Here is a 14,111-nt window from a genome sequence, read left to right on the forward strand (position 1 = left end):
CGCTTGTCAGTATCTTTTTTTCTCCGCATTTGGTTTTTGTTGTTATTATCTTCATTTGGAAATTTATCTTATACTGTCATGGTTGAATCGTTTTATATTTGATGATCCTTATTCACGGTGTGGAAATATCAATAGGGATTTTATTTTAATATACGCACTTAATTTCTCCAATTTGTTGTTAATTTAATCGCATTATCAGGATGATGGCTGCTACATTTAATCACCAGCCTACGGGACTTCATGGTTGGGGCATTGATGTCTCAGCGTCTCGATCTTCTAAAAAATTCGGGAGGTTCCTTTCAATGCGTTTCGCCTACAATGCTCATAAACTGAATCTCATTCAAGCATCTATTTCTCATGCTTCTGCTGTTGATCCTACATCACTATCCATTTCTCATGATTCATCAAGTTAGAAATTGTTTTTCTAGATAATTCTTAATATTCACAATTATAGACATGTTTGGTATTCCCTAAGTGGTAAAATTTGTGTACAAGAGAGAGTAACTAACTAGTAACTCGACAAACTAATTTAACTAATGCTAACATTGCCACATATATGTGATTTTACACGATTGTAAAGTGTGTTTTGATTACTGAATAAACCCAATGGCCTTGGTGTTCTGCTTTTTCTTAGTGGGTATTGTGAACTTGTTTTTATAGCTGAGAGTACTTTGATATTGATTCGTCATGGGGAGTCTTTGTGGAATGAGAAGAACTTGTTCACTGGATGTTGCGACGTGCCTTTGACCAAGCGAGGTGTGGAGGAAGCAATTGAAGCGGGTAAGAGGATTAGCTATATACCAGTTGATATGATTTTTACGTCAGCACTGATTCGGGCACAGATGACAGCTATGCTTGCAATGACTCAACATCACCAGAAGAAGGTAGTGATGCCATTTATAATGAGATTGCAAGTTACTTGCTTCACGAAGATTCTATATCTAGGAAAACGCAACATCAGAATAGATTTAGTGGTTTTTTAAGTTAACTTCAAACTTGCCAGTTAATGCTGATACCCAAATGGCCATATGTTTTTCACTCATGCAATTGGTATAGCAATTGCTCTTATGGGAGAAGGCCTTTTTTGTTAAACATGCATCTTCATTTATATTAGTATGGTGGCTTTAGTCATCTGGTGCTTTCATTTGCCTTTCCTCCATTTTTCCGCTAATTGAAGTATAGGAGAAAAACAGACTTAATTGTGTTTTATGCTCTATAGGTTCCTATTATCATACATAATGAGAGTGAAGAGGCAACAACTTGGACTCAAGTTTACAGTGAAAAAACCACCAAGCAATCCATTCCAGTTATAACTTCTTGGCAGTTGAATGAACGGATGTATGCATATATTAATCTTTGCCCCTGTTTCCTGTTCATAGGTTATGTTCAATTAATCTTAGAAGGATAGAATTATCCTTCTTTATTTAATTCTTCAGGTATGGGGAGTTACAAGGTCTTAATAAGCAGGAGACTGCAGAGAGATATGGGAAGGAGAAAGTGCATGAGTGGCGTCGAAGTTATGATATTCCTCCTCCCAAGGGTGAGAGTCTGGAAATGTGTTCACAGAGAGCTGTTGCCTATTTTAAAGATTTTGTAAGGATGTTAATTTTCTTATTCCTTTTTATATTGGATTTGTTTGACATTGATATCTTGCTGGGAATTGAAATAAATTAAAATGCTAAGAGAGTTGATACTGATAATCGTGTGTTGTAGATTGAACCCCAACTAAAATCAGGAAAACACGTGATGGTTGCTGCTCATGGGAACTCATTGAGGTCTATTATAATGTATCTTGACAGATTAACCTCTCAAGAGGTAGAATCCTGCAATGCTTATGAGTGCCATAATCTCATTTACATAAAGTTTTCTATTGGTATTAAACAAATAGGACTGAAATTGATCTTTACTTCTCTGATGACAAACAGGTCACTAATTTAGAATTATCAACTGGGATACCGTTGCTTTACATATATAAAGGGGGGAAATTTTCTAGTAGAGGAAGTCCTGTAGGACCTACAGAAGCTGGTGTTTATGCATATAGTCAGGTATGATACCTGGTATTTACCTGGTGTAATTGGTGAGCTGAAATTAACATTAAATGCTTCTCAAATTAATGAAGGAGAAATCTCATGTGAGGGTTGTGCTGTTGGGGGGTATTTAGGAACATGAAGTAATCATTGCCCATATTTATAATCTGCACTGATTGCTAATTGCTCAGATTTTGTAATTTTATTATTGTTCCAGTGTTTTCTCACTTATAGAATAAGTTCTATGCTAATGCAAATCATCTGCCAATAAGCTTATAGCTAAGCTGCCATTAGCCAAGTCTTTAAGATTTGGATGTTATATGATGACATCAACTTCGATCCTCCACTAGGCGTCCCATCTCCCTTCACTACTAGGTGCTTGCACCACCGATGTTTTATATATGGAATCATATGAAAATCTGTATATCATAAGTCTAAAGTCATTCCATTTTATTGTTGTTTTTCATTTGAAAACTGGGAATCATCTCCATTTAATTAAAATAAGCAGTTTTTAGTCCAAGTCATAAATCAATTTCACAACAAATCGGAATGGATCCAGAAAATGTGCATGCATGACAGAGCCACTAGTGACCAAATTTGACATGCATAATTGTAATTAGTGGATGACAAGACTACATATTTTTTTAAAATATATAAAAAACTGCTGTCTGAATATATAATTTAAAAACAAAGACCTTTTGCTCTCCCTCTCTCAATCCATTCCTAACTCCAAGGTTTCTCTTTTTAATGATGGTTTTTAAAAGGGAGCTTGAAACTTTAGAAGATAATTTTAATTAAATAATTAAACGTCCACATATGTAAAAGAATAAGTTTTTCCATTATCAGCAAGCCCATAAATAAATTGGTGAATGGTTATTTTAGCTTAATTAGAGGTCTTGGATGCTCAATGCGGTGTTTAGTTAATGGTGGTATTTTTGTGTAAACTCTTAAAAATTACTCATCAGGATTGTATAGATAAGGTATTTTAATCATTAATATTCACCCTTTCAAATAGTTCTTAGCTTGCAAGCAAAAAATTTTTCATTTTGGTCTTTCTCACTGTCGTTTTGCACAAATAAAATAAATGTCATTTTGTAAAGTTAAGGACTAAGCTTGGGTTTTCAAAATTTTCTAGACTAAATTGTTTGGTTTATACAGTATGAAGGACTAATTTAGAAGCTCAGTAAAAAAGACTTTTCCATTACTGTAGGCAATATAATGTACTGCGGTGCCTCTTAAATTTTGTTGCTTCTGTTTGTGTTAAATTTTAAAATATTTCAATTTGCTCAGATTTTCCCTGGATGTCCCTTGGGATGAGATATATATCCATGGACCTAGTTGTTGAGTCTAACAAAGATTATAGCATAATTGAAAATTGTGAAATCTGTTTCCTTCGAAGTTAAGTATGATATTTTTTATTTGTGTTTGGTTTTTATCTGAGTAACAGCTAATGGTAGTCTGGTTTGGGGTTCAGAGGATGTAGGGGAGATACTATCATTTTATTTTTTTTTCAGATTGTTATCTATTATTTGCTTGATACTAATCTGATTGTGTCTTTATTATTTGCTGCGCTCATGTTGTTGAACCTATCTGATCATACCGATGTTGTCTGCTGCCATTTGTATCTGCAGAGTTTAGCTGCTTACAGACAACAGTTGGATGAAATGTCACATTGAAGTAATTGATCCTTCATGTAAAAGATGAAAATGGTATGCTCCAATACTCTGATGATTAATATTTTCTATGCCCATATTAGTCGATCTATCGAATCCCCCAATAAGATATCTGATGTCGTCTATACACGACTGAATCTATGCGTGATTGATAACTTAATGTTGTCACTGAGTATGCTCGTATATATCTGCAGGTATAATTATCGATATTCATTTCTTGGTGGATGGCTTCATATTTTTCTTTCTGGTTATGGCCATTCTACAGGATAAATTTTTTCTTCTCGCATGCCTGACGATCCTTAGAAAATTATTGGAAGAATTTTATCAATTTTCGAGTCTGGAATGGCAAAACGTGAGAGCCCTGAAAATTTTCTGCTCGGTAACAACACAAGTAGCCCCAGAACAATTTTTGTTAGAGAGATAGTAAAAAACAAAATTTGGTAATGTAAGTCTAGAACTTGATTGTGTCTGAATGGATGTGAACTTGTAGGTATAGCTGCCATCTTTTAGAACAGAGAATTAAATTTATGGTTAGGGAATGAACAATATAAACGAATTGAAGTATTTACCGGACCCTTATGTTCTATCATCTTTAATTTGTCAAACGATTGTCCATTTATTGCCTCTTATCATGATGTGTACAAATTATGGAAGGAGAAAATATTTGGAGAAGAATATAACAATGATTCAAACACCGGACGGCCATGATGGTTTTTTCAATCCCAAAAAATAAAATAAAATTGAGAATCGGTGATGGAGAACTGATTTGAGTCGTTTTTTCTTTTTAATTTCATGTATGATCGAAATGTATTTTATTCAAATAAAGGTTTAATGTCAATTTATAAAAATTCATATATAGAATATTATTATTCAATGTTTTTTAAAATCTTCGCTGGCAATGAAATAGAAATGTTGATAATATATATGTGATGTTTTCATTATATGTTATAATTAACTGAAATCCTCCATGTCTTTCCCTAAATAATCAAGACAGACTTTTAGTAATGGATTCGACGTGAAATTTTATTCAACCAAAAAAAAAAAAAAAACCCTAAAAAGATAGTAAAAGATCACGTGGGAAAAGTTGAATAGTTCTATTTTTTTTAAAATAGATATACTTGAATCGTGGGACACCAAAATTTTTTGCCCCATAATAATAGGCAAAAATTTTGAAGTTCAATGTTATAGTCGCCTGCCAGGGTAATTAGCTTGATGTCAAATTACAGAATACATTATTAACTTTGTGTCCCGATATTTAATTTTTACACATTATCTTGTATGGAAGTTGGGTCCAAATAAGTTAGGACATCACGCAACTTATAATAAATAAAAAGTTATATCTAATTTTTGAAATTTAAAGGAAATACAATAAAGATGAATATATTTTTACCTAAAATATATTAAATTATCACATAAGTAAAGATTTAATATCAACATTGTTACTTAACATGTATTAAATATTATATATAATAACTATCTATTGTAAATAATAATCATCAAGAACTGTATCATTTATATTATAATAATAAAAACAAAAACATTCACTTTTGCAATGTATTTCGTGAAACTTGAGAAATTGAAAATTTAACAAATAGGTATTTTTTCAGGTAATAGTGCTAACTGTCCAAGCACTTCAAAATGTTATTTGCCATTTCCATGTCCTAGATTCAAGGGGAACAAAAAAAATATAACATGAAGTGTATATATAGAAAAAAAGGAAAAGAAATTATATTTTGAAAGAAAGTGTTCATTATTGTTGTTTCTATTCCTAACGGGTAATTATTTTCTGTTTTTCCATTGAGTGTTGCCAAACTGCCCAACAAAGATGTACAGCTTAGGGATGATGTTATGGGTACCCTGTGCTGCTACTACATCCTATAGCTACGTGTGCATTTTTTGGTTTATTTTGTGAACTGTTACTTAACGGTTTTATACCTCTTTTTGGCCCCCCATCACCCTCAACCTTAAGTGCTCCGAAAGCTCTGCCGCCAAAATCTCACCTTTCAAACCGGAAAAAAAGGCAACATAGAAAGACATGATTGATCGCATCCAATTATCAATGCAAAATTCAATCCAAAAGACAAAAAGTGAACAATAGATAAATAAATTGTGCAAACTTGTTGACAATCACAGCCTATGTACCCATTGTTGTTTTGTCAATGTGGGACTAGAGGATGTGATGAACCGAAGAAGATAAATGAATGAGAATGAATAAATAAATAAATGAATGAATGTCTTCGTTTACGGGTGCACGTTCCAAATCGAGTGCTTACTCTGAAATGACCAGAGCTAATGACATTACCCTCAGCCCCGTCAATCCAAGCCTTACATCAAACTCTTCTGACATTAATGTCAAAAATGAGAAGAAAAAGAAGGTGTTTTTTCCTCTCTCTTTTTTCTTGTTTTTTTCCCCTTCCCTGCATAGCAATTTTCTTGTGTTTAATGACACATTCTTCTTGACCCTCTTTTTTCTTTGGGATCAAGTCTATCCTTCCAAAGATTTTTGGATCAAAGAGAAGTGGAAGAGGCTCAGATGAAGATGCGCTAAGATCAAGCGCAGAAGAAGGAGATGGAGTTGCTCTTGGTATTCATTGCGTGACTGTTTTCTTTCTTTCTTTCTCTAGAATATCTGCATTTTCATGTTGTCAAGGTTGCCCTTTAATTTTATTTTCAATAAATGTGAACAGATTTGGAGAAGAAGATTGAATCAAGAAGAAAAGCATTCATCGAAGCATCCCCCATCATGAGAAAAAGTTTCTCAGGTACTACTAATGTATGCCTTAAGTTGTGTCACAAACACATTTTTCACATTCTTTGAAAATTTAATTATTATTATTATTATTATTGCTTAATCACAATTTTTTTACGATATTATAATGCTAATATCAATATATCCAAATTTGCGGCTTTGAAAAAAATGATGGGTCAACTCTAGATTCTGGATCTAACTAGTACAGATCTACGTATCTATCAAACAAGATGAAATCTTCCCCTTGTCATCCTGTATTATTTTGGTAGCTTACCTAACAACAATGAAATTTGGTAATTAGTAAGATGATTTCTAATCAAGGGGAGGAGCGTGATGAAGGCTATGGATTTTTCTTGTTTGATGTTGACCTTAACTCAAACTCTCCTTGTCTCATCTTAATACATTATATACCCACTACAATTATAGATTTGTCATGACATGACAACATGATAAAGTAAACCATGATTTTAATTTCTTATCTACACGCAGAAAGGGAGACTAGTCCTGGTATCGAAGGCTTAAATTTGTCCAGTTTTGAAAAGCCTATGGCTCAGGAAACTGAAATGCAGAGTTTCAGGTAGGGGATTTCATTTTCAGTTCAAGGCTGAATTCAAGCACTCTCTTTTTTGATTGCATATGGTGGTGAGACTCACATGCTACATCCTTCTTCATGCTATGCCTTATCATTCCTTGGATTGCAGGATCTTTGTTGCAACGTGGAATGTTGGAGGAAAGTCACCAAACTATGACCTCAACCTTCAAGATTTCTTGCTAGTGGAGGGCTCCGCAGATATATATGTCTTGGGGTATGAAAAGACTGCAGCATTTCAGCATACTTTATAAGAGTTCAGATAGTTGTTGCAACAAGGAACATCTTGAGCTTTAGAGTTTAAATATATGATTATGGTTACGAAACTACCAGGCTATTAAGAAGTAAATCCAGACCAGACCAGACCAAGAAGTGATGCAAAGATGTTGTTCTGATGATAGCAAAGGAGATTATAAAAAAAAAATGTTGAACTTGAAAATTCATGATGCTCTATATACATGCTTCGCTATATCTTTCCATTGTTTTTTTTTTTCAGATTATTACAAGGGTCTTGTTATCCAATGTCCTTGATTACATCGGTTACGAAATAAATAATATAGTGCTTTTATTAGAAATCATACTGTAAACATTAGAAATCATGAGGGCACATTAATAATACTTTTTTAACCAAAAAATAAAAATCACTTTATTTTTTGCTTAACCATTTGCTTGTTACAGGTTCGTGTTAGCTGAAATACTTGAATCTTCAGTTTTCAGGAAATTGTTCCTCTGAGTGCTGGGAATGTTTTAGTAATTGAAGACAACGAACCAGCCGCAAAGTGGTTGGCATTGATAAGTGAAGCACTAAACCGACCAAGAAATGAGTACAGTGATTCCTCTGACTCAGGAACTGGCTCCAAAACCCATAGCAGCTCCAAGGAGTCAAAGACTCCAGCAAGTTTGAACTTCTTTCAGAAGCCTTCTCTTAAAGTTATCAGTAGGAATTTCAGGGCAGAGGGTAGCAGTCTCCTTAAGGCTTGCAATTGTCCTGTGGAATCTCCAACCCGAGAGAGACGAAGGATAAGAAAGTTTAGTGACCCTATGAATAAGTTAGATTCTGAGATTCGTGGTGATAACAACGTGGAAGAGTTGCTTTCAATTGCAGAAATACCATCTTCTCCAAGCCAATCCAAATACACCCTTATATCAAGTAAGCAGATGGTTGGGATTTTTCTCACTATTTGGACTAAGAAAGAGTTATTGCCCCACATCGGACATCTTAGAGTAGATTCTGTGGGGAGAGGAATCATGGGTTGCTTAGGTAACAAGGTAAGTAAAAAAATATGATATTCAATTTTATTAAACATCAATCTTTAAAATTGACTTCAAAAGTTACTAAAAATAGGTGGTTTCTTTTTTAAAACGTTTTCAACGGTTTGTTTTTTCAAAAGAATAAATATTTCCTATGATTTAATAAAACACTTTACATACTTACCCACTAATTGTTTATCATGAAGCTATGGTTTTTCGTTTTTGGGGGCATGAATTAAAGAGACTAATGATACATATGGAATCATAATTGATTGCAGGGGTGTATATCAATGAGCATGTCATTACATCAAACAAGTTTTTGTTTCGTCTGTAGTCACTTGGCTTCTGGGGAGAAAGAAGGAGATGAGCTGAAGAGGAATGCTGATGTAGCTGAGATCCTCAAAGCCACACAATTTCCAAGGATTTGCAAGAATCCTTGCCGTCGAGCGCCAGAAAAGATAGTTGACCATGAGTAAGTTATTATGTCATGCATGTATTTGACTAATTATGAGTTAATTTGCCTTTTGAACTCTTCTGAATTCTCATCACTTCTTGCCTGTTCTACAGTCGAATAATTTGGCTGGGAGATTTGAATTATCGGGTGGCTTTGAGTTACGAAGAAACAAGACTTCTGTTGGAGGATAACGACTGGGACACTTTATTAGAGAAAGATCAAGTGTGTCCCTCCCTTCATATACTACTAATAAAACAGTTCAATCCCATTGCACTAATATATATATATATATATATATATATATATATATACACTCAGAAATAAAAAATTTTAAGTTCACTTTCATGGACATAATTTTTTAATAAAAATCGAATATTAATATAAATAACGACAGCAGTCTATGTTAATGATGTAATATATAATACTCTTTTGTTATATATTATTGATATAGACAATTGATATATATCATCAATATTTTATGTCGTTAATATGATATAATATACAATTAATGTCATTAAATAAAGTTTACATCAATGAAGACATTTGATAATATATGTATTTCTTTTTAGTTATAATGCAACGTACTTTTATTGTGACATAGGTAATTTACTAAATTGTTTTTCAATGTATACAGTTGAACATGGAAAGAGACGCAGGGAGGGTTTTTAGTGGTTTCAAGGAGGGAAGGATTTTATTTGCCCCCACATATAAGTATTCACATAATTCAGACTCTTATGCTGGTGAGACTGTAAAGTCAAAGAAGAAACGCCGAACACCCGCATGGTATTGCACGCCTTTTGACTCTCACTAACAATATATGATATGATCAAGTAATTGAAAATTGCTAGCTGGGTGGCTTTTCAATACAGATAAACCAAAACCGTTGACAATAATAACTCTTTGCATGAATTTTAGGTGTGATAGGATATTGTGGCGTGGCAACGGCATTGAACAATTATCATACATTCGTGGTGAATCAAGATTTTCTGATCACAGACCTGTTTGTGCTGTCTTCTCTGTGGATGCGGAAGTAAGAAGCAGAAACAACAGGTTCAGGAAGGGCTATTCCTACACAAGCCCAAGACTTGAATATGAAGACTTCATCCCTCAAAGGCATAGTTTTTATGATTATTAATTCAAACCTCAAATCAACCTTGTATATTTCCTTAGGGTCTATAGAAGCATGATTTGTCACCTCTCTTTATTTCCTTCCTATTTTGTCCCCGCACTCACCAAGGTGTCCCATAGCTAGTTATTAGAATCCTAACATTGTAAGATCAAAAGATTTATACAAGTGGCTAAGGAGTGACCGCGATCTTTGTTATTACGTAGAGATCCATGTAAATAGAGTTGAAATATTCATTGAGAGAGCCAAACATGAAATTAAGAAGAAAAACTCAATAGTATTTGTACAAGCCAAAGATTCTCTCGAGTCTTGAGTTACATCAGGAGACAGTGCCTTATTAATTAATATTCGAATCATTAATGTCTACTTAATTACTACAAACATAAATATGGAGTACTACATTATAAAAGCACGAGGCGAGGAACTTATTTGTATGTCAAGTCCCAAATAGAGGTTTCTTCTTGGCCTTGTGGGATCTCTTGCACTGGATTTTGATTCAAGCCCATGCTATCTCTTGCCATCTCCAATGCCGCTTGCAATTCAAGATGGTCAATGCCATTTATCCATAAGCTTTCATAATCTTCTGCTGTCCTACCCGCAATCTCTCTTAACCGATCATTCAGATGCACAACAAGGTCATTCTCATTCTGATTATTAGCTCTTGCTACCCCCATGCTCATCCAATCATCTACACTTGGCATTTGTGTGTCATTGGACAGATAATCGTGGATCAGATCAAGGTTTTGTTCTGTGCGGTAAGCACAGAGGGATTCATGGTTCATTCTTGAGTTTTTGTCCGGGAATCCCATACACAATTCACTTTGTGGACACTGGGCATATTGGCAACCATAAAGCTTATCAACAGCAGCATCTAAATCAAACACACTCTTCCGTTTCTCACTGCTGCCAAATAAATAAGAGTCATAATCATTCAACTCAGCCACATGTCTCCTTTCATGGGTAGTAGAACTTTCACATTCGTTTTCATCTTCCTTTGATGGAGATATCTTGAGGCACTTGTTAGTCAATTGCAGCAAAGCTGCTTCTTGGTTCATAACCTTTGACCAAGTTTCTGTGTCCTTGGCTGTCATCTTATCTTGCAAAGTCTTGGACTGAGTCACCAACCTTCTCAGTTTATCGAAATCAGGAGACATGTGTTTGATGACTGCAGCCAAAACAGAAACTTTCCAAGCCTTTTTTAGGTCATGGGGTTTCTTATAAGGAGGTGGGCCATGTTCATGGGCCAGAAGGCCTTGTTCACCCCACCAATTTTCTGATCCAGTGGGCCACCAAGGTGGAGCCAAGCCTCTTTCAAGAGGGAACCTTCTTTGGGGAGGTATACAATGTTGCATGAGAGCAGAAAGGAGAGAACTCAAAGTAGTGTCTTGCAAATCATTAAGGAGATGTATATAGGAAGTTGGATCCAACTCATTTGTCCCAAGGAGTGGCATGTATTTTGCAATGGCACTTGGAGCGTTTTGATCGAATTTGACTTTTTCTTTCCACCACTCACGCAAGCTGTCAGAAGAACCTGCCATTGGCTTACCCTTTTCTGGCACAATCCCGTACACAAACCCTTGAGCGTTGCAAATTTCCATAATCTTTACCATATACTTTAGGATTGAATCTTGTGCTCTTGACATCTTCTTACGCCTTGTTGCTTCTTGTTTTGCTTCTTGGTCTGGCTCTTCTTTGTGGCGTTTTTCCTTTAGCTTCTGCAGCAGGATACGATCCTTCCACATTCGCTTCTTCAGCTCGTCATAGCCAATTTCCTCCTCTTCATTCTCTTCATCTTTTTCTTCATCAAAGGGGTTGATTTCTTCGTGAATCTCCACCATGATTCCTGTGGATTATTCCTTGCTTCTGTAAATGTTGGTATGACGAAAAAGGTGTTTTTAGTCGTGCTTGAACAAAAACAATTGATAAGAATATAAGATTTGCTTGAATATTGATAAAATGTGTGCTTATATACCCGTGCATGAAGCTACTAGAATGGCGGTGGTAGAAGGGTAAGGTTTATTCGGCAAATTAAGCTTAGGAAATTCAACCAATAAATACGTTAAAGGATGAGGACAAGTAGGCAGTACCGAAGGTAGTGAGTGTTGCAGTGTGGACAATTACCTGAGGAAATGGTGTTGTGAGTCTCACGTGTTGAACACGTGAGCCGATTTGGATAGGTAATATTAATGGATATATTGAATGCAACCTTTTATGTCAAAATTGATTCTCTCACACCCAAGAAAAAAAATATATTTGAAGAAAATGTAAGAGAGATGGATGTGAGAAAATTGAAGTTATTATTTTGATATATGTAACTCTGATATGTATGTAAGTGACGTTGTCATGATTAGCATATACGTAATTGCATGGGAAATTTGCATGCTGTTGACGGGTTGGTGGCCATGGGAAAGGAAAGGAGATGGTAATAATAATCAAATGGATCATCAATCTACTGTGAGCTGGGGACATTAGAGGTCTGATTCGTGTCCAATATGATATGAGCTGTTTTTAACCGAAGGCCTTTGTGAGACCTGCATCTGTATTCTGAATGATGTAATCACCCACGTATTGTTATCGCTTATGACGTTAACTTGACTATGGCTCTTAGATTTGGCGAGGGGACATGATTTAATTGGAGAGGGAGAGGAAAAGACGATTATGTAAGAACCCTCACATAAATAATGATGCAAAAAAATCATTTTCTTTTCGCTATTGATATGCTCTTTTGACCACATTAATTTCTATACCGTGTTTGGTTACAATCTTTTGGGACCCAATGAGTTAAAAAAACACGGTTATCAGAAGAAAGTTCTTCATGCTCTCCAACTCTTATACATGACATTATATATTATTATTCATAATTGTTTATATTTTTATATACAAGTTTCAGAAATGCATAACATTAATAAAGATTCTTTAAATGTCTCATTTAAGTTAAAACAAACCGATACCCTTTTGGCTTTAGCCTAAACAATCATGTTAATGACAAATCAAGGGACTTGGAGACTGGAGTTGGACTCTCATCGTCTGGCTGCGCAATGTTCAGCAAGAGAAAGAAAGACACCTAAAATAGACGAAATTAAGTTTTGATAACTTCGTTCACTTTTGAAGTGTATTTTTAGAAAATATTGTTATTTATTAATATAAATTTATTGGTACAAAAATGCGACAAACACAGTTTAAACTTATTATCTCAAAGTATAATCGTGCATCAGTGATAGAAAAATAAATTAAAGTTATCAGCATACTTGACACAAATGTATTCGTGTTTTTTGTCTAGTAAAAAATATTTTTAAAACGTATTTATATGAAAAAGATAAAAAAATAATTATAAAATAAAAAATTACATGCAATATCAGATATGATATAGCGAATTTTGTCAAATATAATTAATAACTAGCATTTATATGTATCAAATTTATCAAGTATATTGGAATGAATTATAGTACTTGTTGATTTTTTTTTATAAGACTTTTTTTAATTGAATTGCACAAACTAATAAAAATAGTTTAAAATGATTTTTTTTTTTTAAATATATACTATTGTGTCAATTTTAAATTCTTATTAATATTATTAAATTTAATCTCACTATTGATATTTTAATTTTAATATTTAAACTTTTTCTTTACCGATTTAAATTTATAGTCATGACTAATTTCATTTGTTAAGGAAGAAAAAATAAAACACTTTATAAGAATCGTAAATATTTTACAGTAAAAATCACCAAAATTTTTAGATAGTATCTTATAGAAGAAGAATTTAAAAGAATGTAATTATTAATGTGTCTCTCAAAGACCAAGTTTGAATCGAGTGAATATTTGAACTAAACCAGTTAATGAATGAAAAGAAATTAAGTGCAGTGACTAGTTTTCTTCGATCTTTATGCACGTATAAATATGGTCGGTCTTCAATGTTTCGTCAATTATTAATCAAGATTTAGGCAAGTGGGCTAATTGTCAGATAATTATGAACTAATTTGAGTAAATTTCATAACAAATGTTCATGAAAAAATGAAATAAACCAAGTTTTAACATAAACTAAAATTAAATTGGATATCACAGATTTTTTAAAAACCTCTTCATCTAATTTATTCATAAATATCTATGAGCTCGTAAAGTATTTTTTAAAAAACACTAAGAATCAAATCCATTCAATTTAAATGCTTCGATAAGTTAAAAAGTTAATTTAAACTGAGCCATTTCTATTTTGCTATGCTGGTAGGGTTTAATAAGGGATGATAAA

The 14,111-nt window shown here is 33.8% G+C and overlaps 3 protein-coding genes across 3 annotated transcripts; 2 read left to right on the forward strand and 1 right to left on the reverse strand.

Moving 5' to 3' along the window:
- The first annotated feature begins 203 nt into the window (after positions 1–203).
- On the forward strand, positions 204–4,233 carry LOC113871564 (2,3-bisphosphoglycerate-dependent phosphoglycerate mutase-like). Its single transcript, XM_027508655.1, has 8 exons — positions 204–408; positions 661–884; positions 1,220–1,338; positions 1,437–1,593; positions 1,714–1,815; positions 1,926–2,045; positions 3,659–3,736; positions 3,895–4,233. Exons 1-7 carry the CDS (start codon positions 204–206, stop codon positions 3,701–3,703), a joined length of 972 nt encoding a protein of 323 aa, XP_027364456.1. The 3' UTR covers positions 3,704–3,736; positions 3,895–4,233.
- A 1,698-nt stretch (positions 4,234–5,931) lies between these two features.
- LOC113871565 (type I inositol polyphosphate 5-phosphatase 5) lies at positions 5,932–9,878 on the forward strand. Its single transcript, XM_027508656.1, has 10 exons — positions 5,932–6,075; positions 6,185–6,284; positions 6,388–6,462; positions 6,939–7,026; positions 7,151–7,255; positions 7,749–8,307; positions 8,568–8,761; positions 8,857–8,965; positions 9,378–9,526; positions 9,659–9,878. The coding sequence occupies exons 1-10, from the start codon at positions 5,932–5,934 to the stop codon at positions 9,876–9,878; spliced, it is 1,743 nt and encodes a 580-aa protein (XP_027364457.1).
- Positions 9,879–10,294: 416 nt separating this feature from the next.
- LOC113871567 (putative ETHYLENE INSENSITIVE 3-like 4 protein) lies at positions 10,295–13,170 on the reverse strand. Its single transcript, XM_027508657.1, has one exon. It carries the CDS (start codon positions 11,705–11,707, stop codon positions 10,295–10,297), a length of 1,413 nt encoding a protein of 470 aa, XP_027364458.1. The 5' UTR covers positions 11,708–13,170.
- Positions 13,171–14,111: the final 941 nt, after the last annotated feature.

Source organism: Abrus precatorius, unplaced genomic scaffold (genome assembly GCF_003935025.1).
Source record: "Abrus precatorius isolate BTA unplaced genomic scaffold, Abrus_2018 Scaffold7, whole genome shotgun sequence".
NCBI lineage: Eukaryota > Viridiplantae > Streptophyta > Magnoliopsida > Fabales > Fabaceae > Abrus > Abrus precatorius.